Genomic DNA, 23,239 nt, shown 5'->3' with positions numbered 1-23,239 from the left:
AACTCCAAACAAAACAGGCTCCTGGGGATAGTCAGCCATAGACAGCTGCTGTAGTAATCAAGAGGGAAGCCACCTCGTCCTAACTTTGCCCCAGTGCCAAAGATGCTGCTTGACAGATTTCACTGAAGACCCCTAACCTGACACGGTACTTTCCAGCTTCTGGGCAGGGAGCGGGGGCATGCCCTGTGCTGCTGGTGCTCCTCCAATCGGCAGCTCCTTGGCCCCTCGGAAATGCCCTCCCAGAAAAAGAGCTCAGAGATTTCCCTGATCACAGCAGTGATATCAACTGGAGTGTGGGGGCAGGGGAGCAAGACATTAGGTGACCCCCAGGGACGAGGGCAGTGCTGACAGGGACACCATGGTCAGCCTGGTCTCACCTAATGTCTTCTTGTACGAGGACGTTTAGAGTTTGCTTCCCCAGGGCACTCCGTTTAGGAAGGCCTCCTGAAATGATGTCTGCGGCCCAAGGAGCTGGGCTGGCTGTAATACTTGGCTGCTTCTCTTCCACTGTGGAGGGAGGAATCCGGCCCTGGGCACAGTTCTCTCCTGGTCCTGTTGGGGCTGTCTGCACTGTCTACTAATTAGGCTGCCGTGGTAGGCACCAGCTGGTACATGTTGTGTGACCTCGGCCGAGCTGCTTGACATCTCTGAGCCTCTCAAGCTTCCTTACCTGTCAGAGGAGGACAGTAACAAAAACTCTCTCATTAAAAAAAGTGGTGGGCTTGGCCGGGCGCGATGGCTCACACCTGTAATCCCAGCACTTTGGGAGGCTGAGGCGGGTGGATCTCAAGGTCAGGAGATCAAGACCATCCTGGCTAACATGGTGAAACCCCGTCTCTACTAAAAATACAAAAAATTAGCCGGGAGTGGTGTCGGGCGCCTGTAGTCCCAGCTACTTGGGAGGTTGAGGCAGGAGAATGGTATGAACCCGGGAGGCGGAGCTTGCAGTGAGCCGAGATGGCGCCACTGCACTACAGCCTGGGTGACAGTGCGAGACTCTGTCTTAAAAAAAAAAAAAAAGTGGTGGGCTGGGCGCGCTGGCTCACGCCTGTAATCCCAGCACTTTGGGAGGCCAAGGTGGGCGGATCATGAGGTCAAGAGATCGAGACCATCCTGACCAACATGATGAAACTCCGTCTCTACTAAAAATACAAAAATTAGCCGGGTCTGGTGGTGCGCACCTGTAGTCCCAGCTACTCGGGAGGCTGAGGCAGGAGAATCGCTTGAACCCAGGAGGCAAAGGTTGCAGTGAGCAGAGATTGTGCCATTGCACTCCAGCCTGGGAGACAAGAGAGAAACTCTGCAGACAAAAAAAAAAAAAGAAAAAAGAAAAAAAAATTTTTTCTTGAGACAGGGTCTCACTCTGGAGCTGGAATCCAGTGGCACGATCATAGCTCACTGCAGCCTCCACCTCCTGGGCTCAAGCAATCCTCCCACCTCAGCCTCCTGAGTAGCTGGACTACAGGCACATGCCACCATACCCAGCTTGTTTTTGTATTTTTTGTAGAGATGGGGTCTATGTTGCCCAGGCTGGTCTTGAACTCCCAGCCTCAAGCAATCCACCCACCTCAGACTCCCAAAGTGTTGGGATTACAGGCATGAGCCACCTTGCCTGGCCTTTTAAGAAAATGTCTAATACCTTAGGCTGGTGTTTTGTAAATAATAAAAATGGACCTTGAAGGCAGGACTCGAAATGACCTGGAAACTGCTGGGTGTGTGCACACAGGTGCATTTTTCTGGGGCTGGGATCCAGTTTTCATTAGGTTCTCAGGAGGTTTTGTGACCTAGAAAAGGTTAAGAAACCACTGTCTTAGAATGGCTAGACTAAACTAAGCTCTATAAGCTCGGGTGACACCTATGAAAGATCCCCATTTGGGAGATGAGAGGCGTCTTCCTCCACACTGGCCCAGTGTGACCAACTGGCCTCACGTGCAGGAGCCGACTCGGGACACGCAGCCTCAGCGCTTAGCGCTGGGAGGGCGGGGTGACCGTCCACATCTGACACGAGGAAGCGGCCGCCAGCTGTGGCTGTCACCAGAGTTGCCCTATGTCTTCATTCAGACCTGGGAGAAGTAGCCATTCAAAGGACAGCCCTGAGAAGCCCCAGGCTTGGTGGATCTGGTGGCCAGCTATGGTTCAACCGGCAAGGAAATTGGGGGCCCCAGCCTGGTTTTGTCCCTGTGAAATGAGGGGGAGAATCTGGTGCCTGGCACTACTCGCACTGGGCTCCACCAGCCCCGGCCCGGCTGGAGTTCCACCTGTCACCCGCCGCACAGCAGTCTCGCTCCAGGTCTCTCAAGTGGAGCTTCACCGAGCTGTGATCTTCATATGCTCTGCTGAGCACGATCTGCACCCCTGACAAACCTGCTGGCCTGATCAGTATCATTATCAGAGGGTGCTACTCACTTCCCAACCGCCCCTTTCCAAGTTGTCAGCTCGGTGGGGACTGAGCTGGGAAAGGGCAGTGGGGCTCAGTCTGGGATGGCCTTCCCAGGCCCTGAAGGCCAGCACACCTCCACTCCTCCTCATCCACACAAAGATCTAAGACACCTGGCTCAAGGAACATGCATGAGTAAGGGCACCTGGGGGCTTAGGGCGGAAAGGTGGAGAGAGAACAGGCGCACGTGGGGAGGGATTTGCCCTCAGCCAGCAAGAAGCACAGGACGTGACCTCCTCACTGCACTTCCACGTCGCTGCGACAGCCTGACACCGCCAGTCAGATGTGGCTTGCATGGTGGCACAGCCCACTCCCAGTGATGCCGGTGGGGCCAGGCTGCCGGCAGGTAAGTGCCAAGGGTACAGGAAGGGTCCGAGCATAGCAGGGCAAGTGCCTGAAAGATGGCTGTGGGCACCCAGGCCGCAGAGGCCCTGGGCAGCTGGGGGCAACCTGCCACCGTTCTGCTCTGTAAGACCTGATGCCAGGCCACAACCCCATCGGGAAACCAGAACCCACTACATCCCAGCCCCGCCACCACACAGGCTCAGAACAACAGGGCAGGATCGCAGGCCGAGGCAATCTGCCAAGGATTCTAATGTAAACACTGATTTATTTAAAAAATACTACAGACGACAGATTTGGATTCAAAAAAAAAAAAACACAGAGAATCATATACAGAAACAAAATGCACTGGACCCAGAGAAGCAGAGGAGCAGCCACCACGGGCCCCGAGGGAGCAGGGCAGGACGCTATGCACACGCCACTTATAAAAGAGCGTCTATAAAAGATGCATACCAAGAGATACGTGTAAAATATAGTGGCACGTCACGTTAACAAAAGGAAGGGACCAGTACCTCATGGAGACAGGCAGTCGGGGGACCTGGGTGGGCGCTTTGCTCTGTCTTCAAGGCCGCTGTCGGTGACTAGTGCCTCCCTCGGGCTGCGTCACAGCCGTCGGGGGCAAAGAGGTGATGTGCTGTAAGAACCGCATAAAACGATCCAGAGGAAACCATTTCTAACAGAAAAATAAAGTACAAGTTTAGGTGATGAGCGTAAACCTAGGGCCTGTGTGAGGCTGCTGGCATGAGGCGGTATGAGGGGGCGGGAAGGTGGCTTCTCCCGGCGTGAAGCCTCAGGGGTGGCCACCTGCCCACTGCTCTTGGAGTTAGCTGCTCTGTCAAGGTCCAGGAGACCCCGGGTCCCTGCCCAGAGTCACAGCCCCCGTACCTGGGCTCCAGCCTGGGGCAGCCTCGGGGAGAAGATGGCAGGCGTGCTGTGTGAAATACTCGAGGCTTTCAGGGGCTCCGTTTGTGGTTTTCCGAACACTCCCTGATGACCCCCACAGAACATGAGGCTATGTCACTCATGGTAATTAAATAAGACATTCGCCCAGTTCAAGAGTGCAGCCAGGACCAGGACTGGCCAGGCCCTCTCCTCCCACCTGTGCACAGGTGCCCGGTGGCAGCTCTGTTCTCTCTCAGGGCGGCTACACAGAGGCAGGACTTTGAAATGCTTCAAGAACTCAGAAAAGTGAAGACTGTCTTGTTCCAAAGGAAAGGGCCCTGTAAGAATCTACTTTGTCTTAGAGGAGTGGGGGAGGGGAAGGGCCCTTTCAGGGCACCCAGATGTGTGAAAGGTTGGTTCACTCTGGGCCCTTGCAGACCTGCCTGGACCCAGTCTGGGGCTATTTGGCACCAGCTGTTCACCCCACTAGCCACTGCCTCCCTTGTCCCCTGCCTCCATTCTGCTGGGGGAAGGATGTCGGCAGTGACAGTGACCTGCCACCCTTGAGACTCAAGCTTTCTTGCCAGGATTCACAGTGCACGTCACAAGAGAGCAAGAGCTGGGTTCTGGGGATGTGGAGAGGACAGATGGAAAGGACATGCTCCGTGCCTCGATCCTTTTCAGCTCCCACCTGCCCAGGACCCAAAGGCTGGTTGGCTTTAGCACCCTGTTTTCCACCCAAATCAAGAGCTGTCCTGCACGTGAGGAGATGGCGAATGCACCCCGCCCCGGGCAGCATCAGAGGGCAGAGTGACCAGCCGTGTGCATGCCTGTGCGTGCCCTTCCCGAAATGCGGTTCTTGAAACATGTCTTCAGCACAGGACGGGCAAGGCCAGGGAGTGCGGGCAGAGGGCCTGATGCACAAGGCCTCAGTTCAGGCTTCCATTCTTGGAGAAGTGGAAGAAGGCGGCCCAGCCAGGGGAGGAGGGGCTCCAGAGAGAAAAAAATGAAAAGGACACTCCACATCAGCCGTTCCCACCTGGCCTGAAGAGCTGAGTCTGGAGCACTAGGTGGGAGTGGGGCTGGCGGGTCCTGGCATGCCGACTGCAGTCCACGGAGCAGGAACTCCACAGATAAAACTCGAGGACAGAGATGGAGCAGGGAGCCCGGGCGGGGAGGAGGAAGGTGTGGGAGGGCAGGTGGTGCAAGCATAGGTAGTAGAGCTGGACTCCACAGGGCCCTCAGCTCTGCCTGGCGCAGAGCTCCTGAGCCAAGGTGCTGACTCACTAGTCCCTTGTCAGCCACCGTCACGGGTATGGGCGAGCCCGCGTGTGCTGCAGGCAGCTCCGGCGGGCCTGACACCTGACCCCTGACTGCTGCTACCTCTGCACTATGTCACTGATTTCCTTCACCGAACTGAGGAGCTTGCTGAAGTCCTGAGTGGCCGCCGGACCACTGCCTGCTGTCGCCGGGCAGATCTGAAGCTCCCGGAGATGATTCTCCAGTTTGTTGATGGCCTCTCGGAAGGCAAACTTGTTCCTCATTTGCTGGATGGAATCCACGTAGCTCACGCAGAATGTGTAGAGGTTTTTGCCTGCCTCGAGCACTGCGCTGTGGCTGGCCATCTGCTCGGAGTTCCTAGAGATGGCGAGGCACAGCGCCTCGGTGCTGTCCAGGACCACGCCCTTAGTGATGGCGCCACTGGCGATCCGCTCTGGAGGCTGGCGGGTTTTCCGAAGAGACACTCGGGTCGATATGAGAGGGATGAAGGCGGTGGAAGATGGCTGGTCCCCTGCCAGGGCCGAGGATGCTGATGGCAACGTGGAGGGAACAGGGGCTGGGCTGATGGGGGTCCCCGATGGCTTGGCGGACTGTGGCTTTGGAGTGGCTGGGAGCACGGGCTTTTTGAGGCTCTCTCCCGGCTGGCTGGGCTTGGCAGCGTCACTGTTCACAGCATCAACCAGACTTGAGGCTTTTGTCTTTGCGCCCAGGACCGCCTCCCCGGCCACCTCCTGGCTCGGGCTCTGCAAGGGCTTTCCTCCAGCCTTCCCTGCAGAGGCTGCTGGTGGGGGCGGCGGGGCAGGTTTGAGCCTGGACAATTTCCCCTTGTCCCTCCCTGGCGACTCAGAGGAGTGCTTGTGCCTCCTCACTCTGGACTCCTCGGCGGGGCCCTTGCTGGTGCCCCCTGGTGCACCTGAGCCTGCTTTGCTGGTGGGGGTCACTGGCTCAGCTGCAGCAGGGGTCCCTAAGGCACTGCCCTTTCCAGCTTCTTCCTTGTAGGGGAGGCCCGAGGCAGAGGCCACGGTGACCTGCCGCCGGAGGGGTTTTGGAGTCAGGTTGGGTGGGCTGGAACCCGGGCTGGACTCCATGATGTCTTTGAAGACCTCATCAGCAGCTTCCTCGTTCTTTTTCACCAGCCTGGGGGGGGGCGTTACTGTGCCTCGGGTCACCTGGTCAGACCTGTTCTCCCCTGCCCTCTTCCGAGGCAGAGCCGGCTTCTCACTTTTGTGCCCTCCAAATGTGGACGAGTCAAACTGTCTTCCCGTGGACTGCAAGTCCCGAGGCAGCGTGACTGACCTCCACTCCGTGTCCTTGGCCCCGTGGGGAACGCAGGAAGCGGAGCAGGAGCGCAGGAAGCGCTTGCTGGAGCTGCCACCACCCTCTTCCTCGCCAGTGGCTAGGCGGCTGCTGGTCAGCGTGCTGGACTTCTTCCACAGGTGGGGAGACCGGAAGCCTGAGCCCCCGGACTCCCGGAGGGCTCCATTGGGGACCCCAGCCCCATTGCTGGGCTTTGGGGACTTGGCTGGGTCAGCTGTGTCCAAGGGGGTGAAAGCCAGAGCCCCGTTGCTGATGTCTCGGCCCTCTTCCTCGCCGGCTCCTCTGCGCTCCGGCTGGCCGTCCATCTCCCGGAAGGAGCTGCTGCGTTTGGGAGGGGTTGGGGCTGTCTTCTTCTTCTTCTTGATCAAGGCGCTGAACAAGTTGGTCTTTTTGTCTTTGGGGAGAAGGCGCTCATCTTCATTCAGGCCACCCTCCGGGGGACCTCGCTCTTTTCGAGGGAGCAATGGAGACACGGCAGGCTCATGGTCCAGAGGATCTGAAACGCAAGGGGAAGAGCTGACAACTCCAGACAACTCTAGAGGCTGAGACAGGAGAATCGCTTGAACCCGAGAGGCAGAGTGCCACTGCTGCACTCCAGTCCGGGAGACAGAGTGAGACTCCATCTCAAATCAAACAAACAAACAAAAAAATTGTCAAAGGTCATCCCTTCTTATCTCCTGTGCATAATGGCCCATTGTCCCTTCCCCACTGTGGGACACAGCCCCTTATTCCCAGAGCTCCTCGTAGGCCTCTCGGCTAGCTGGCTGGCAGGACAGCTACAGGTTTTGACCCTTTGCTTGGCCTTGTCATCGTTTTTATACTCACTAGAGAGTGATGTTGGTGGGTGGCGGGGCTGCTGCCTTAAAGTAAACCAGTGCAGGGATGAAGAGGCCAGGGCCATCCAGCTTTTTGTTCCCATCTTCAGGGAAAGAGATCTAAGTGTTGTTTTTTGTTTTTTGTTTTTTTTGAGTTGGAGTCTTGCTTGTTGCCTAAGCTGGAGTGAAGTGGCGCAATCTCAGCTCACTGCAACCTCCGCCTCCCAGGTTCAAACGGTTCTCCTGCCTCAGCCTCCCAAGTAGCTAGGATTATAGGCACCCGCTACCACGCCTGGCTAATTTTGTATTTTTAGTAGAGATAGGGTTTCACCATGATGGTCAGGCTGGTCTCAAACTCCTGACCTCAGGTGACCCACCTGCCTTGGCCTCCCAAAGTGCTGGGATTACAGGCATGAGCCACTGAACCCGGCCCAAAGCCTTTCCTAATGACAATCCTAACAGCAATGATGGCTTTATTGAGAGAAGCGTGACACGTGCTTCACCTTTACAACATCGTCTGCATTCTCACAACAGCGCTGTAGCCCAGTTGGGACTTGCCTGGCCTCAGGGATGGTGGCATCAGAGCCAGTTATCAGATCCAGGCTGTCTGAGCCCAGACGTTTGGGTGCTCCTCTGAGGAGCATGGGGTGGGGGCAGCCCCCAGCTTGTGCCACAGGAGCCTGACCTTGTGATTCACCCACCTCAGCCTCCTAAAGTGCTGGGATTACAGGTGTGAGCCACCACGCCCGGCCAACAGTTTTTTAATGGACACTCTTTAAATATGAATCATAGCTCTTAAGAAATCTTTCTGGTAGCCAGGCGCGGTGGCTCAAGCCTGTCATCCCAGCACTTTGGGAGGCTGAGGCGGGTGGATCATGAGGTCAAGAGATTGAGACCATCCTGGCCAACATAGTGAAACCCCGTGTCTACTAAAAAATACAAAAATTAGCTGGGTGTGGTGGCACACGCCTGTAGTCCCAGCTACTCAGGAGGATGAGGCAGGAGAATCGCTTGAACCTGGGAGGTGGAGGTTGCAGTGAGCCGGGATCATGCCACTGCACTCCAGCCTGGCAACAGAGTGAGACTCCATCTCAAAAAAAAAAAAAAAAAAGAGGAAATCTTTTTGGTGTTGCCAAGCTCCTGCTAGTGAGTAACAGAATTCTCCCTCAGAGGTCAGCTTGCAAGAAGAGGTTTTCTGTTGGCACCTGTAACTCAGAACAGAGGTACCAGTGTGCATTTATCAGAACCCGAGGCAGCACGCGGGACATCTGAATCAGGGAACACCAAAGCCCTCCCAAAACTTTAATCTAGTAGAAGGAGGCCAGGAGAGTGAAATTGCAATGAATTATGCACCACTCAGTTTCAGCACTGAGCAGTTAATTGACACCCTCGGCTCACCAAGAGATCACTATCAAAATACCCCTCAGATGAAACTGACGGGCATAAATGAACATGACTGCTGATCACTGGGTTCTTAATAAGCACAGCGTTCCCACAGAGGCCTCTCCTCCTACTGCTCAGCCACCTGAAATCAGGAAAACTGACAGGAGGAGGAAGGGTGGAAGATTCTGGAGAGTCTATACGCCATAACCTCCAAGTGGGTGAGCGAGATGACCCAGCGGGGCGGGAAGTATTGCTAATTTGGACTTATTTAGCATGCAAGCCTTTTAAATGTGCGTTTTGGTACATAACATACACACTATACTCCTACAGTAGTGGACGTACGTACTTTATATACCATATATATGGGCTGCATGTTCAGGTTTTTTTTTTGTTTTTTTTTTACTAATGAGAGTATGTGATAAAGAAAACTCAGGTTTATAGATTCTGCTGTCAGTAAACATCCCACCATAAATCTTGAAGAAGTAGGGATTTGTCCAGTCCCTTCACATGTACCCAGTCTGCGGTCCATTAGAATGGAGTCCACCATTGGCATCCCCAGGATCCCCTACGAACCCAGATGCTTAGCCTACCCCCCACCTCCAATATGGTTTGGCTGAGTCCCCACCCAAATCTCACCTTGAATTGTAATAAGCCCCACGTGTCAAGGGCGGTGTCAGGTGGAGATCAATGAATCATGGGGAGGTTTCTCCCACATTCTCGTGGTAGTGAATAAGTCTCACGAGATCTGATGGTTTTATAAAGCAGACTTCCCCTGCACAAGCTCTCTTGCCTGCCGCCAAGTAAGACGTGACCTTGCTCCTCATTCGCCTTCAGCCATGATTGTGAGGCCTCCCCAGCCATGTGGAACTGTGAGTCGGTGAACCGCTTTCCTTTATAAATTACCCAGTCTTGGGTATACCTTTATTAGCAGCATGAAAACAGACTAATACACCCCTCAATGCTTTTGTTCAGCTGGTCTGCAGCAGAACCTGGACTGCTGGTTCTGGGGGTCAACCACGAACATAGAACAGAGCCTGGCCTGTAGTAGGCACACTACATAAATGTTGGCAATTATTATTTTTGCTAGTGTCTTGAGACCCCTCCTGAGCTGACCCCAACTCCCTTGCTCGCCTAGGCAATGGCACCAGAAAGATGCTCTTCCCAGAGACCACCAGGACACAGGCTCTGTCCACGGGAGTGTCCTGGTTCCACCTGGCTGCAGCGAGCTTGTCACATCAGTGCCTTCACCGTGAGCTGCTCGTCACGCAGCCTGGTGCTTACTATTGTTGAATCTGCTCTGAGACAGCAACCACAGATGCCGCGGGTAACAGGTGGGTGATGGGCTAGCTCCTTGGCAGGCTTCAGAAGCACCTCTGCCTACAGGAGTGAACTCACTGCTAGAGCCTATGCTCCTCGGGGACTCTCAGAGGGAGGGGACAGGAGGCAGGTGGGGAGAGGAGAACCTTCCTCCTTCCGAAGCTGAACCATTGACAAAGGCCGTGGCTGCCCTTCTGTGCGGGCTCCATTCACAGCTTCCCGTTGGCCTATGATGGCCTGAATGTAGCCTCTGGCAGGGAGGGGAAGAGCAGCGGGGTTGGGGGAAGCAGGGGACTTACCGCTCTCTCCCTGGCCCTTGGAGTGAGGCATCTCAGGCACGTCAGTAGCGTCTCTGTGCTCCGCAGCTCTCCTGGAGGTCCTTGTCTTGGTGGGCAGCTCTGGGGCCTGCAGCAAGGCACTCACAGCCCCACGGACGCCTTGTTTCCCCAGCTCCTTTTCCACTTCTAAGAATCATACAGAGACAGAAACAAAAATCCAGCAGCCATCAGTACTGGCATTGGCTTGGTGTGGTGGTTCTCTTTCTTTGTAAGATAACAGTGCTCATCTGCATACAACTAAAGAAAAGGCACGTGGATGCGGGAGAAACAGCCCTTAGCATTTCTTAGAACTCTGCAGGGCTGCAGCAGACAAGAAAGCACAACACTCCACAACTCTGCCCAGCTTTCTGGTCTCAGGACAGGCTGGTCTGTGAACTTTCACCAGGAAGTGAACTGAATGACCCAGGCTGCAGTCCCACACGGCCGCCCTTTCACCCCACTGCAGGTACCCCGGGATGGGTACTTTACCGTCTGAGATACTGGATTCCTGGAACATTGTTTCAAAGGCTTGGTGGATTTCAGCAAAGGAGGGCCGGTCAGAGGGATTCCACTGCCAACCTGGACAGATGAAACCCAAGTCAGATCATCCATGAGATCTGGCTAGCAATACGGGGCTAGCAGTTCTCAAGGAAAAGTCTAGAATGAAAGCAACATTCCAATCCTGCTAACCATCTTTTGCTGCAACAAGTTACAATGATGAATGTCATCATGTCCTGTTATAGACATTAAGAATCTGAAAAGACGTTAGATGCTGGCAGGAATATGGACTGTAAAACCCCAGAGACAGTGACAGCAAGAACTGCATTTACAAATATATTGTTCCCAGCCCCGCTCTAGTAGGTGTAGAAAATTACTAAGCCAAACAGCTCACCTTCTATCTTGTTCTTTCTTCATGGTTATCAAAGTCTGAAGTAAAGAAATTCTCATGAAAATGAGACTCACATGAGGACTAAACAGACTGACAAAGCCTAGTACTGGGGACCATGAACAGTCACTCCCATACGCGTCTGACTGGAGCATACAATGGCACAACCTTTTTTAACAGTTTGGTAAAATGTATCAAAATTTAAAACCCAAGCAGTTCTTTGAACCAACGGTTCAACTTTTAGAAATACCAGCCAAAGTGCCCAGAGATTCGTGTACATGAATATTTGTTTCTGCTTTGTTTATAAGGGCAAAAACCAAACAAATGTGTAAAACAACCATATGCACATCAAAAGAGGACCGGATGAATGAGTGAAATCATTTAATGGAGTACTGGGCAGCTATATATAAATAAGAGGTGGGGAGAGGGAGAGATCTGAATATATGGACATGGAAAGACATGTGTGGGAAAACAGTGTAAGAAATGGCCATATAAATACCTTATAAGATATATGAAAACATCCTGTGTGTGCATAGTATAGATAACATATATGTAATTAGTATAAAACAACCAGATAAAAATCACCTCGCGGCTGGGCGTGGTGGCTCATGCCTGTAATCCCAGCACTTTGGGAGGCCGAAGCGGGCAGATCACCTGAGGTCGGGAGTTGGAGACCAGCCTGACTAACATGGAGAAACCCCATCTCTACTAAAAATACAAAATTAGCCGGGCGTGGTGGCGCATGACTGTAATCCCAGCTACTTGGGAGGCTGAGGCAGGAGAATCGCTTGAACCAGGGAGGTGGAGGTTGAAGTGGGCCAACATTGCACCATTGTACTCCAGCCTGGGCGACAAGAGCGAAACTCCGTCTCAAAAAAAAAAAAAAAAAAAAAAAAAATCACCTCATGAGCTTAGCTACTATAGCAGAATGTCTGTCTGTGAAGGCAGGGCCCAGGAATCTGTATTTAGGAATACACCCAAGGTTTGGTATCTATCAATACCATTTTTGCTTTAAAAGACAAGTCACGCACATACTATTTATCTGTAAATAAAGGTCAATAGGTATCAAATGGCTACATTAGCTGCTTCTGAAGAACTGGAATGGAGAGAGCTCATGGAAAAACTTTTAACTTTGTGTACACACTCCTGCACAGTTGAATTTCCTGGAATGCCCACATATACTCATGAGAACAGGCTGAGGAAGGCTTACATGCTCGCATGAGTTCATAGACCTTCTCTGGGCAGCCTTCTGGGCGCTCCATGCGGTAGTCCTTCTCTAGCAGCTCATACACCTGGGACAGGTCAATTCCCGGGTAAGGGGACATGCCATAGGTAGCAATTTCCCAAAGCAAGACTCCAAATGCTGAAAGAAAACCGAAAGAGAAAGGCTGTTCAAGATGTGTAGCATTTCACTACACTACATTTAAAATCAGTTACCTCTGCAGCAGACCTCAGAAGGGATGGCCCCAGCAGCAGCCCAGGCTGTGACATTTTACCAGGCTCTTTATCATCAGAAGACCAGGACAAGGCTGGGTGCGGTGGCTCACGCCTGTAATCCCAGCACTTTGGGAGGCTGAAGTGGGAGGATCATTTGAGGTGAGGAATTCAAGACCACCCTGGCCAACATGGCGAAACCCCATCTCTACTAAAAATACAAAAATTAAGGGCCAGGTGCGGTGGCTCACATCTGTAATCCCAGCACTTTGAGAGGCCAAGGTGGGCGGATCACGAGGTCAGGAGATCGAGACCATCCTGGCTAACATGGTAAAACCCTGTCTCTACTAAAAATACAAAAAAATTAGCCAGGCGTGGTGGTGGGTGCCTGTAGTCCCAGCTACTCAGGAGGCTAAGGCAGGAGAATCGCTTCAAACCAGAAGGCAGAGGTTGCAGTGAGCCAAGATGGTGCCACTGCACTCCAGCCTGGGCAACAAGAGCGAAACTCCATCGGAAGGAGAAGGAGAAGAGAGGAGGGGAGGGGGAAGGGAGGAAAGGAAGGAAGGAAATAAATGAAGCATTTTGTATCTACTGATGGAAGGGCACACCATCTCCTCTGATCCACTCTTACTAAAAGAGAAACAGTCAAACCTGAATGTGATGAGGCCGTCCAGATCCAGCCACCCATTACTAGGAACACTGAAGTCAGAGGAACATATTAAATCACACCATGGGAGACAATGAGCAAAACCCAGAACATAAGAAACTCTAAGGATGGTTTCTTCAATAAACAGCAAGGGAAATAAAGATACGGAGAGGGGGCTTATAGAGGAGACTTAACAGACAGATCAGCAGATACACTGTGCATCATATTTGGACCTCAGGCCAAATACACAGTTAAAAAAAAAAAAAGAGTGGCTGGGCACGGTGGCTCACACCTGTAATCCCAGCACTTTGGGAGGCCAAGGCAGGCAGATTACCTGAGGTCAGGAGTTCTAGACCAGCCTGGCCAACATGGTGAAACCCCATCTCTACTAAAAATACCAAAAATTAGCCGGGCGTGGTGGCGGGTGCCTATAATCCCAGCTACTCAAGATGCTGAGACAGGAGAATCGCTTGAACCCGGGAGGGAGAGGCTGCAATGAGCCAAGATTGCACCACTGCACTCCAGCCTGGGTGACAGAGTGAGACTCCGTCTCAAAAAAAAAACAAAAAGAAAGGAAGAAAAGAAAGGGAAGAGCAAGAAAGAGGCAGGACAAAAACCCTCTTGTAGTCAGGAAGGACCACTTCAGTGCAGCAGCAGCCCTTACCCCAGACGTCAGACTTGATGGAGAACTTGTTGTAGGCCAGGCTCTCGGGTGCAGTCCATTTGATGGGGAACTTGGCTCCAGCATGGGCTGTGTAGGTGTCCCCTGTCATCAACCTGCTCAGGCCAAAATCAGCTACCTTCACCAAGTGGTTCTCCCCTACCAGGCAGTTTCGGGCAGCAAGATCTCTAAGAAAGGAAAATGTTCACCCATGAGAGCTCCTGGCCAACATTCCACTTCACAAATCCACCACTGCCGAGCAAAGGTGCAATGCTGACAATGGGAAGATTGAGTCCAGTGCCCTGGAAGTTTGTATTAATGCCCACGGCAATTAACACAGTGCCAGCCTCTCAGCAAACACACCCTGAGATCCCAACATAGGAAGAGGCTGGTGCTGGGAGCGGGCTCCCTGGCCTCATGACCTGGAGCAAGTTAATTACCCTGGGACTCAGTTACCTCATCCGTAAAATGAAGACGATAATAACGGCAACCCCCTCTTAGGGTTGCTGTGAGTGTAATTAATTAATATGCTAAGTGCTTTGATTGATGTGTCGAGAATAGTAAGTGCAGTTATTGCTACTCTATGCCAGGCACAGAGACAAACACTTAGCCCAGTCCTTGATTGCAAGAAACTTCTATCAGAGTGCATCTCTACTGGTCCTATCCAGACTTGATGAGACAAAATAAAACAAAGCCCATGGCATTCTTTACCCAAACTGTGTTTCCTACTTCCCTCTTTCTTCCTGAGGTGTACCCAAATGTATCCTAAAAAACTCTCTCCTGTATAATCTTCCTCTCACTTCCTGATTCTCCCAGGGAGGCAGGAGTCTAATCTTTGGTTCATGAACATTAACCATGAAATCACAAGGCAAACGGGAAGAGAGGAAGGAGAGGGGGCAGCAGCTTGAGGCGATGGCTGCATGAGATAGCCTGATCGTCAGCAACGAGAGTGAAATTAAATACAGAAGAGTTGTGCCTAAGAGGATTTTGGTAAAGCATTTTAAGTTCGCTTGAATGAAGAAGGAACGGACCCGGCCGTGCCAGGCAAACCAGAAGTCAGGCAATCTCAATTTGCAGCATCAGAGGGTTCACTTTCCTGAAAGCCAGGAGTATCCGGATCAGGCTCTCGTGGAGCATAGAAAATCTGTCTTACAAGGAGCTGCCAGCATTTCACACATGCTACTCTTATTCCTTGCTATGAAATCTCATGTAGAGGTTTCATACTTGAGCTAATTGGGTAGGAAAGGTCACAGTGGTGGTGTGGAGAAATCTCGTATAAAAGACGCCAGCAAAGCCCATCAGGCTCTGTCCTGCACAGGCCGTCGCTTTGCTGGGAAGCCATTTCCACCAGCAAAGAATTTGAAGACCAAGATAATTGTGGCACATTTGAAGGTCAAAACACTTCAGGGTTTAAAACAGCAAAGACGCTTAATTTAGACCTCCACATACACAATTCTGACAATTGTGAAAACATCCCTGAACCAGAGGACAGCAAGTTAAATGGAGAATGAAAAGATAATAAAGAGAAAGCAGGAAAAAACCCCCACACACTAAAAAACAAAAGCCATGTACTGGTTGTTCCCATGAGTTTGTGTAAAAGCAATGCCAGCGGCTCCCAGGAAGAGGCCATTACTGCTGGGCGCTGGCCCCGGAGGAACAGTGAGTGCTCTGTTTCAGAGGGGGCTGTGATTATTAGGAAGGATGCCTTTTATGAACTTCATTTAATATTCCACTTAGCCCAAAATGGTTCAAAAATGAAATATTTCTTACTCCGGGGATTAGCTGCTCCACTGGTCCGAAGACTAGGCCTGGCTGAATTGAGCCCTGGACGCATGCCCAAAGCTAGCTTTGCCAGGAGCCTAGTGTTTCCCTTTGTTCCAAGGTCCAATGTGTTGCCAGCACTGAGGTTAGAAGCTGCGCCCTGAGACCTCCTAGGCTGGGGCTTTTTGTAAAAGGCTGCCCGGCTCCACGCCCTGTGACTCTGTGGCGCAGGCTGCCTGGCCAGGCCCCTACCTGTGGATGAAGTTTTTCTTCTCCAGGTACTCCATGGCTGACGAGATCTGAGTGGCCATGTACAGCAGCACCACGGCGTTCACCTCCTGCCGGTTGCACTCCCTCAGGTAGTCCAGGAGGTTCCCGTAGGTCATGAACTCAGTGATGATATAGAACGGGGGCTCCCGCGTGCAGACCCCTGCCAACAAGACACCGAGGACTTTAACACGTGGTTCCACTCCCGAGTGAACAAACAACTGTCTAAAGAAAAAGCCTTCTGAAGGATTCTGACTCTGCTCCTCAGTCCTGGGCCCAACTTCCAACATGGTCCCAAGCACCTGCGTCCTGAGACTGTGCTCATGTGGGAGGGACATGGCCAGGCTCTTTTCTTCTTCTCAAGCCAGTGAACTTGAATTTACGAAGGGAGAGGCTGCCACAGAATTCAGAAGCAGACCTGGCCCCACCTCAAATGACCTTCACCACCGTCAGTTTACCCCCGAATGGTTATGTCTGATGGTTATGTGTCTACTTACGGAATCACTTCAGTGAGAAAACTCTGGAAAATGCCCAAGTTTCAGAAACTAATTTCAGATTTGCATTTGACTGCTTTTAGGTATCCACTTAAAATAATCACATTCTCCCTCTCATACATACATGTGCATATGTGCACACACGCACACACCCATCCCATACAGGCCTCATTTTACCCATGGCTGAACGTCGGCAGAGCACAAATGTTCCAATGAGGTTTTGTGCAGTGAGCCGCCCGTGCTTCTTCCCCAGCGCCTGTGTCACCCTGGAGGCGTGGTGCGAGACCCTCTCTTCAGAGCCCCGGGCTTACTCACCAAGGAGCTGCACCAGGTTAGGGTGTTTGATCTCTTTCATGACTGCAGCTTCTTTCAAGAACTCTTCCACCTCCATGGTGTCCTCCTGCAGAAGGAAAAAACGAGGGTGAAATTATTTCAGGAAGTGCTTTTCAGTGGGTAAGTACTTGAATGGTTAATGCAAAATGGAGCTTCAGCGCACACTCGTCCTGGGCTGCGTTTTGTGACAGCCACATTGTTGCAGACAGGTTCCATGACAGCTGACCAGCAACCTGATGGCAGAAAGAATTTTCCCCTTTGGGGCCAAACTTTTCAATTCTCCCCCAGGGCAACAGGGCAAAGCTGGCTTGCATGTGCCGACAACCTGCTTCTGGTGCCTGCTAGGCAGGCCACATGTGCTTTCCCACCTCTTGGAGCTCATGGGGGTGTGGGAGAGCTATACGGGCAAACACCACAAACGTGGCACACTTTCCCCAGGGAACCTGGTTTCCAAGGGGTGCTAACACACTCAGCCTAAAAAACATCACCTGAAGAATCTGAAATGTACCTGATTTAAGGGAAGAGACCCTGATGACAAGAAAGAGATATTGCATCACAAAGAAGAACATGTCTCAAAATATAGTAGCAACAGAGGATGCTGAACTGTTCTGGCACGTGGTCGTGGGCTCTTAATGAAGCAGTCATCACTGTCTGTCAGGTCAATTACTCAAAGTCTAAAATAATCCTCACCAGCAGCTCCCCTACCAACAAATTCATAAGGATCATCAGTACATGTCACATTTTAACAAGTCCACGGTATCTAAATGCCAAGGGGGAGAAAAAGATAGGAGCATGGACTCAGCACAGACAGGTCGTGACTTCTACAGGTCTTCTCATCTTTTCATTCTGGGGTCAAGTCTGAAGTGCGTGGCACTGAGCCCTGGGGAGAGCCCCATGACACAGAGCCTTGACCTTGGCCTACATCACTAAGCCTCTTTTTGACTTAAAAAATGCTACTGTCTACTGAACCGACCATCAGAACAAGAAGCAGGTGGGTGTTAAATGATATGGTCTGTTTGCTGCGAAAACCTGGCTACAAAGGCCAAAGGAGGAAGCGAGATGCCTCCAAGTTTCAACAGAGTTTGGAGAGAACGACTGTGCAGGGGAACAGAGAGTGAATGGCTTAAAAATTAGGTTCCCCAAAGAGGAAGACTTGATCAGCTTTCTGTTAAACGTAGAACCTTGTATGTTCCGGCCCCTTTGGGAGACACAGTGTCCTGATGGTCCTGCTTGCTGTGGCTGCCCCAGTTCCCCACCCTGCTGTGGGGGAGGCTTCCAGAGGACGGGCCAACCTTTACTTAACAGCCTTCTTGCTTTGGCCAATCCTGTTTACAAGTGAAGCGTGACCAATGAGGCTATGTGTCAGCCCATTATCTCTTAGCTCAGGACTCCGTGAGGCTGAAATTTGGAAACAATTTATTGCTCTTTAAAAATGGTGAGCTGCTCTTAATGTCAATTAAACCTCGTTGGTAGTCACCGTGCCAAGCTGTCCGAGGGGGAAAGAGCTCACCCCTGTCGCCACATTGGCCGTTTAATTCTTCTGAGCCCTCTCTGCTCCTTAACGTGCTCAGCAGACCATGCTGTTTTTGGCATGGAGTGCTCTGATTTACCAGGGTGACATGCTAATGTCAAAGGCTGGACAGTGAATGCCTGCCAGCATCCGGGGATTCAACGCTGCTCACGTACAGGACTGGGGCTTTAAGAATCTTGTTTGATCAACAATATGGTTAAAAAGTAGCTCTCAAAGGAAGCTTTCGAAGCAAGTGGGGTTTTTCTGTTTTGAAGACCACATAATAAACCACATACAATGAAATCATTTCATAAATATCATTTGCTTTTATAGCTACTGACCCTCTTCTAAAAGACCCATGTAATAATCCTGAGAGGCATGTACATGCAAAAGGAACATGGCTTTCAAAGGCAGCCCTCTTCTCATCTGTCTCTCTTACATACACACAAACACACACGGGAGGAAAGTACAAATAATTCCTTTTCTTACAGAAAAATCAATGTGAATTTGTCTCCCCCTGCAGCAATCAGACCTTGTTCAATTTATAATTTTAACTATTAACTACAGCTGGCCGAGTGCGGTGCCTCACGCCTGTAATCCCAACACTTTGGGAGGCCAAGGTGGATCACCTGAGTTCCAGAACAACCTGGTCAACATGGTGAAACCCCATCTCTACTAAAAATACAAAAAGTAGCTAGGCGTGGTGGCGCATGCCTGTAGTTCCAGCTACTCAGGAGGCTGACGCAGGAGAATCACTTGAATTCGGGAGGAGGAGGTTGCAGTGAGCCGAGATCGCACCACTGCACTTCAGCCTGGGTGACAGAGTGAGACTTCATCTCAAAATAGAAAACCAAAACAACAACAACAAAACAGCCTACGTTTGTAGTTGTGTTAAACTGGAAATATCCCTGATGCAATTCTGTGACATTCCTTTACTTTCATTAAAAAATTTCCTATCATTTTGCTGAAGAAAATCCTCTTTATATAGTAAAATAAAACTAACTCGGATGAATGAGGGTGAAGGAAACACTTTGAGTGAAAGCTATGAATTTTCAGCCTGGTCTCGTCTGTGCTTGTTAGGGAGGGAGATGGGTCAACTGGCCTCTTTGCACGAACTGACGAGGCTGGCCCAGATGCAGATGAACATTCTGGGCGGTACGGCGGAGCGGTTAAGAGAATGACTTGTGGATTATACTGACCTAGCTCTGCTGCTGTGTGACCATGGTAAGTTACTCACCCTCTCTGAATCTGTTTTCTCATCTGCACAACAGAGAGAATGTCAGTATCTCCCTTGTGCACAGAGTGCCAAGAGCAGTTCCTGGAATGAGGCCAGCACTCACTCAGCAGTGCTTGCTTTTACTACTATTAAGGCAGTTTATCTCTATTCCTGAGTAGACTGAACAGATAGCTCGTAGAAAACAAAGGCTGGTTCTTTAATGAATACTAGGGTTGTTTATCTTCTCATAGATACATTCTCCCAGACCCAACATCTCACAGGTATTTTCTTTTTTTTGAGACAGAGTCTTGCTCTGTCACCCAGGCTAGAGTGCAGTGGCGCGATCTCGGCTCACTGCAAGCTCCGCCTCCCAGGTTCATGCCATTCTCCTGCCTCAGCCTCCCGAGTAGCTGGGACTACAGGCGCCCACCACCATGCACAGCTAATTTTTTGTATTTTTAGTAGAGACGGGGTTTCACCATGTCAACCAGGATGGTCTTGATCTCCTGACCTTGTGATCCGCCCTCCTCGGCCTCCCAGAGTGCTGGGATTACAGGCGTAAGCCACCGCACCCAGCCCTCACAGGTATTTTCTAATCAGTTTCCTCCTTTTTGCTCACCCCCGAGCATAGGTATTCTACAGCATGAAAAAGAGCACTGTTTTTAAAAATGGCTTGGCCTCTCTGGGAGGCCGAGGCAGGCAGGTAACTTGAGGCCAGGAGTTCGAGACCAGCCTGGCCACATGGTGAAACTGCGTCTCTACTAAAAATGCAAAAATTAGCCAGGCATGGTGGCAGGAGCCTGTAATGCCAGCTACTCAGGAGGCCGAGGCAGAAGAATTGCTTGAACCCAGGAGGACGTTGCAGTGAACCGAGATCATGCCACTGCACTCTAGCCTTAGCTACTGGGCAAAACTCTGTCTGAAAAAAAAAAAAGAAAAAAAGAAAAAAGAAATGGCTTGGCCTTCCAGCAGTTTCTGTGTAGCAGGCTTTCAATATCTCGCTCTCAGCAGGGACCCCCTCCCTGAGCAGGGCCATTATCTACAGATAGATCAGTTTCCACATCTGTTTCTGGTTAACCAAATGCTAGGTGAGAGAGGTTACAGGCACAGTGAAACACCACAGGGATTATCCTTACTTCCAATATTCCTTCACCCATCAGATGAATCAGGATCAACACGGCTAAATACATCGAAGAGACTGCCGGGTGTGGTGGCTCATGCCTGTAATCCCAGCACTTTGGGAGGCCAAGGAGGGCGGATCATGAGGTCAGGAGATCGAGACCATCCTGGCTAACACGGTGAAACCCTGTCTCTACTAAAAATACAAAAAAATTAGCCGGCGTGGTGGCGGGCGCCTGTAGTCCCAGCTACTCAGGAGGCTGAGGCAGGAGAATTGCTTGAACCCGGGAGGCGGAGCTTGCAGTGAGCCAAGATCGCGCCACTGTACTCCAGCCTGGGTGACAGAGTGAGACTCTGTCTCAAAAAAAAAAGAAAAAAAAAGAAAAAAAAACAAAACATTGGAGGGACAGAGTTAGACTGAGGAAGGTGATTCACACTCCAGAGATGGGACTTGACGCTCGAGAGGAAAGCCCATGAGAGACCACCTCGCAGAGGAGCCCCCAGACGCATCTCCCTGGTCAGAGGAGAACCCACTGCAAGGAATGCCTGTCTTGCAAGAGCAAGTGCAACCTGGCAACAGTAGGCTCCGAGCCCTCCTTGTGCGGCCAGAGAGCCACTGCGTACAACTGCCAAGGGTACAACTGTCCTTCTTCTCGGCTTCTTTCTGGAGCTCCCCAGGTAACACCCATTTCCTGGGAGAAATAAAACCGAAACACACTGTGCTGGGTAGAGGAAACAGGCACTCTCTCAACACCACTGGGGAGTGCAGATTGATGACACAAACTCCTTGGAAGGTACTTTGGCAGTATGGTCAAGGCCATAAGTGCACATGGTCCCTGATCCAGTAGTTTCTGGAAGCTGACCCACCAGGATAGTTTCACATACATGCAAATGAGGGGAATCCCTGTGCTGCTGTTTAGAACAGCAAAATATCGGAAAGAAGACAAAGGCCCACCGAACATTGGTACATGTTAAAATATATCCATACAAAAACAAGACAACCTTATGTATATCGATAAGGAACAACTGCCAAGACACATGATGTGGACAACAGAAGACAGAGATCCGTGCCTATGGGATGCTGTCACCTGGTTAAAAAAAGGTTCACATATGAGGACTCAGGAAAGACACAGAACTCGAGGGTGGGACAACCTATTCAAAAAAACATATCCTGTACATTATTTTCCACTGTTTCAGTAGTAAATTTGTCAGTTAGCTCATGAGTCAATCTAAATGCCGCAGCTAGATCACCAGCGGTCTTTTCCAAATTCTATTACTTAGAGAACTGATTCATAGAAAAAAAAACACTGATGTACAAACTTTGAATACAGTTCATTTAAAAATTGCAGCCTCTTAGCTGGGCACAGTGGCACAAGCCTGTGATCCCTGCTACTCAGGAGGCTGAGGTGGGAGGACTGCTTGAGCCAGGAGTTTGAGACCAGCTGGGCAACATAGTGAGACCCCGTTCCCCCACCTCAAAAAAATTAGAGCTTCTTGTACTTGACTGTTGGTTTTCTTAAGCACGTCCTCCCTTTAACACAGATAGCAAGACTATGTCCTGCCCAATACTGTCAAAATTCAAGGGTGCAGTTCCCAATGAGCCTTTGCTGTAATTCCAGTTTCCCATCTGCAGGGGTCAGCCTAGTGTCCTCCTTTTTTCCTGTTCTCTTCTGTCTTCCTTCTGCCTGGAAGGTACACCCAAGGCTGCTTTACTTGTTCACTATGGAGTCATGGTTAAAAGTAGGCCTTTGCTCCCCCTGCTGGCAAAGGAGGACTCTGGCTCTGCCCTTGGAGAAGCCAGCGATAGGAAACAGGCTGGATGGGAGGAAACTGAGGCCCAAAAATCGGCTGAGGGAAGGATGCTTGGGCGAGGCTGCAAGGATTTTTCAAGGGTTTTGAAGAGGAAGGTAGATCGTAGCCACAACCTGTAAAGGAAGTAAATGGGAGAGTGGGGGAAAAGGTGATTTATTTTTTAAAGGCCTAACTGTGGCTTATGTAAATTTTTTATGGTGTTTGAGAAATAAGAACCTGGGTTCAATTTAAAAAAAGAAGAGCTGAGCTTTGGAGCTGAGTGCCCCGGTTCAAATCCTGATGCTGCCACTCCTGGCTGTGTGATGCCAGGTCAGTCACTTAACCTCTCTCTCTTCCATTTTCTCAGTATTCAAATGCTGATACAGGGTGAATGTCCCTTAACTGAACGGCTTGGGACTACAAGTGTTTCAGAGCTCAGATCTCTGCAGATTTGGGAATATCCATACTATATTACCAGATGAGCACTCCAAATATGAAAATCCAAAATCTGAAATGTTCCAGTATGCATTTCCTCTGAGCTGCATGCCGGTGCTCAAAAAGTTTTGGATTTGGGAGCATTTAGGATCTGGGATTTTAGGGTTCGGGATGCTCAACCTGGAAGGATCTTAAGGTTGTGAGGATTCAATGAGATGTGACATGTAGTAAGCACAGAGGTCTCTGCCAGGCACACAGCAAGGGCACAATGAAAGCTGAATGTTAGCCACTGCCATGATTTAGGATCCACTCAAGGATTTCAGCATTTTTTTTTTTTTTTTGGAGACAGGGTCTCACTCTGCTGCCCAGGCAGGAGTGCAGTGGTGCGATTACAGCTCACTGCAGCCTCAACCTCCCGGGCTCAGGTAATCCTCCCATGTCAGCCTCCCAAATAGCTAGGACTACAGATGCACCACCAAGCCTGGCTAATTTTTTTGGTATTTTTTGTAGAGGCAGAGTTCTGCCATGTTGCCCAGGCTGGTCTTTAACTCCTGGACTCAAGCAATCCACCACCCTTGGCCTTCCAAAGTGCTGG

At 50.9% G+C, this 23,239-nt stretch overlaps 1 protein-coding gene across 3 annotated transcripts in view; it reads right to left on the bottom strand.

Moving 5' to 3' along the window:
- Window positions 1-3,027: 3,027 nt before the first annotated feature.
- The window catches only part of ABL1 (ABL proto-oncogene 1, non-receptor tyrosine kinase), a 174,624-nt gene continuing 154,412 nt past the window's right edge, over window positions 3,028-23,239 (bottom strand). For all 3 annotated transcript variants that reach the window (XM_054500388.2, XM_054500389.2, XM_063650415.1), the window contains exons 5-11: window positions 16,556-16,640; window positions 15,732-15,909; window positions 13,722-13,906; window positions 12,188-12,340; window positions 10,581-10,670; window positions 10,074-10,238; window positions 3,028-6,755 (exon numbers count right to left, since the gene is read on the bottom strand). In XM_054500388.2, coding sequence (XP_054356363.1) covers window positions 5,041-6,755; window positions 10,074-10,238; window positions 10,581-10,670; window positions 12,188-12,340; window positions 13,722-13,906; window positions 15,732-15,909; window positions 16,556-16,640 — 2,571 coding nt within the window. In that variant the 3' untranslated portion in view covers window positions 3,028-5,040. The remainder of the gene's footprint in view (window positions 6,756-10,073; window positions 10,239-10,580; window positions 10,671-12,187; window positions 12,341-13,721; window positions 13,907-15,731; window positions 15,910-16,555; window positions 16,641-23,239) is intronic.

The sequence above is a fragment of the Pongo pygmaeus genome, chromosome 13 (genome assembly GCF_028885625.2).
Source record: "Pongo pygmaeus isolate AG05252 chromosome 13, NHGRI_mPonPyg2-v2.0_pri, whole genome shotgun sequence".
NCBI classification, from domain to species: Eukaryota; Metazoa; Chordata; class Mammalia; order Primates; family Hominidae; genus Pongo; species Pongo pygmaeus.
Note: the sequence above shows the minus strand (reverse complement) of the source record. Positions and strands in the feature narration are given on the sequence as shown.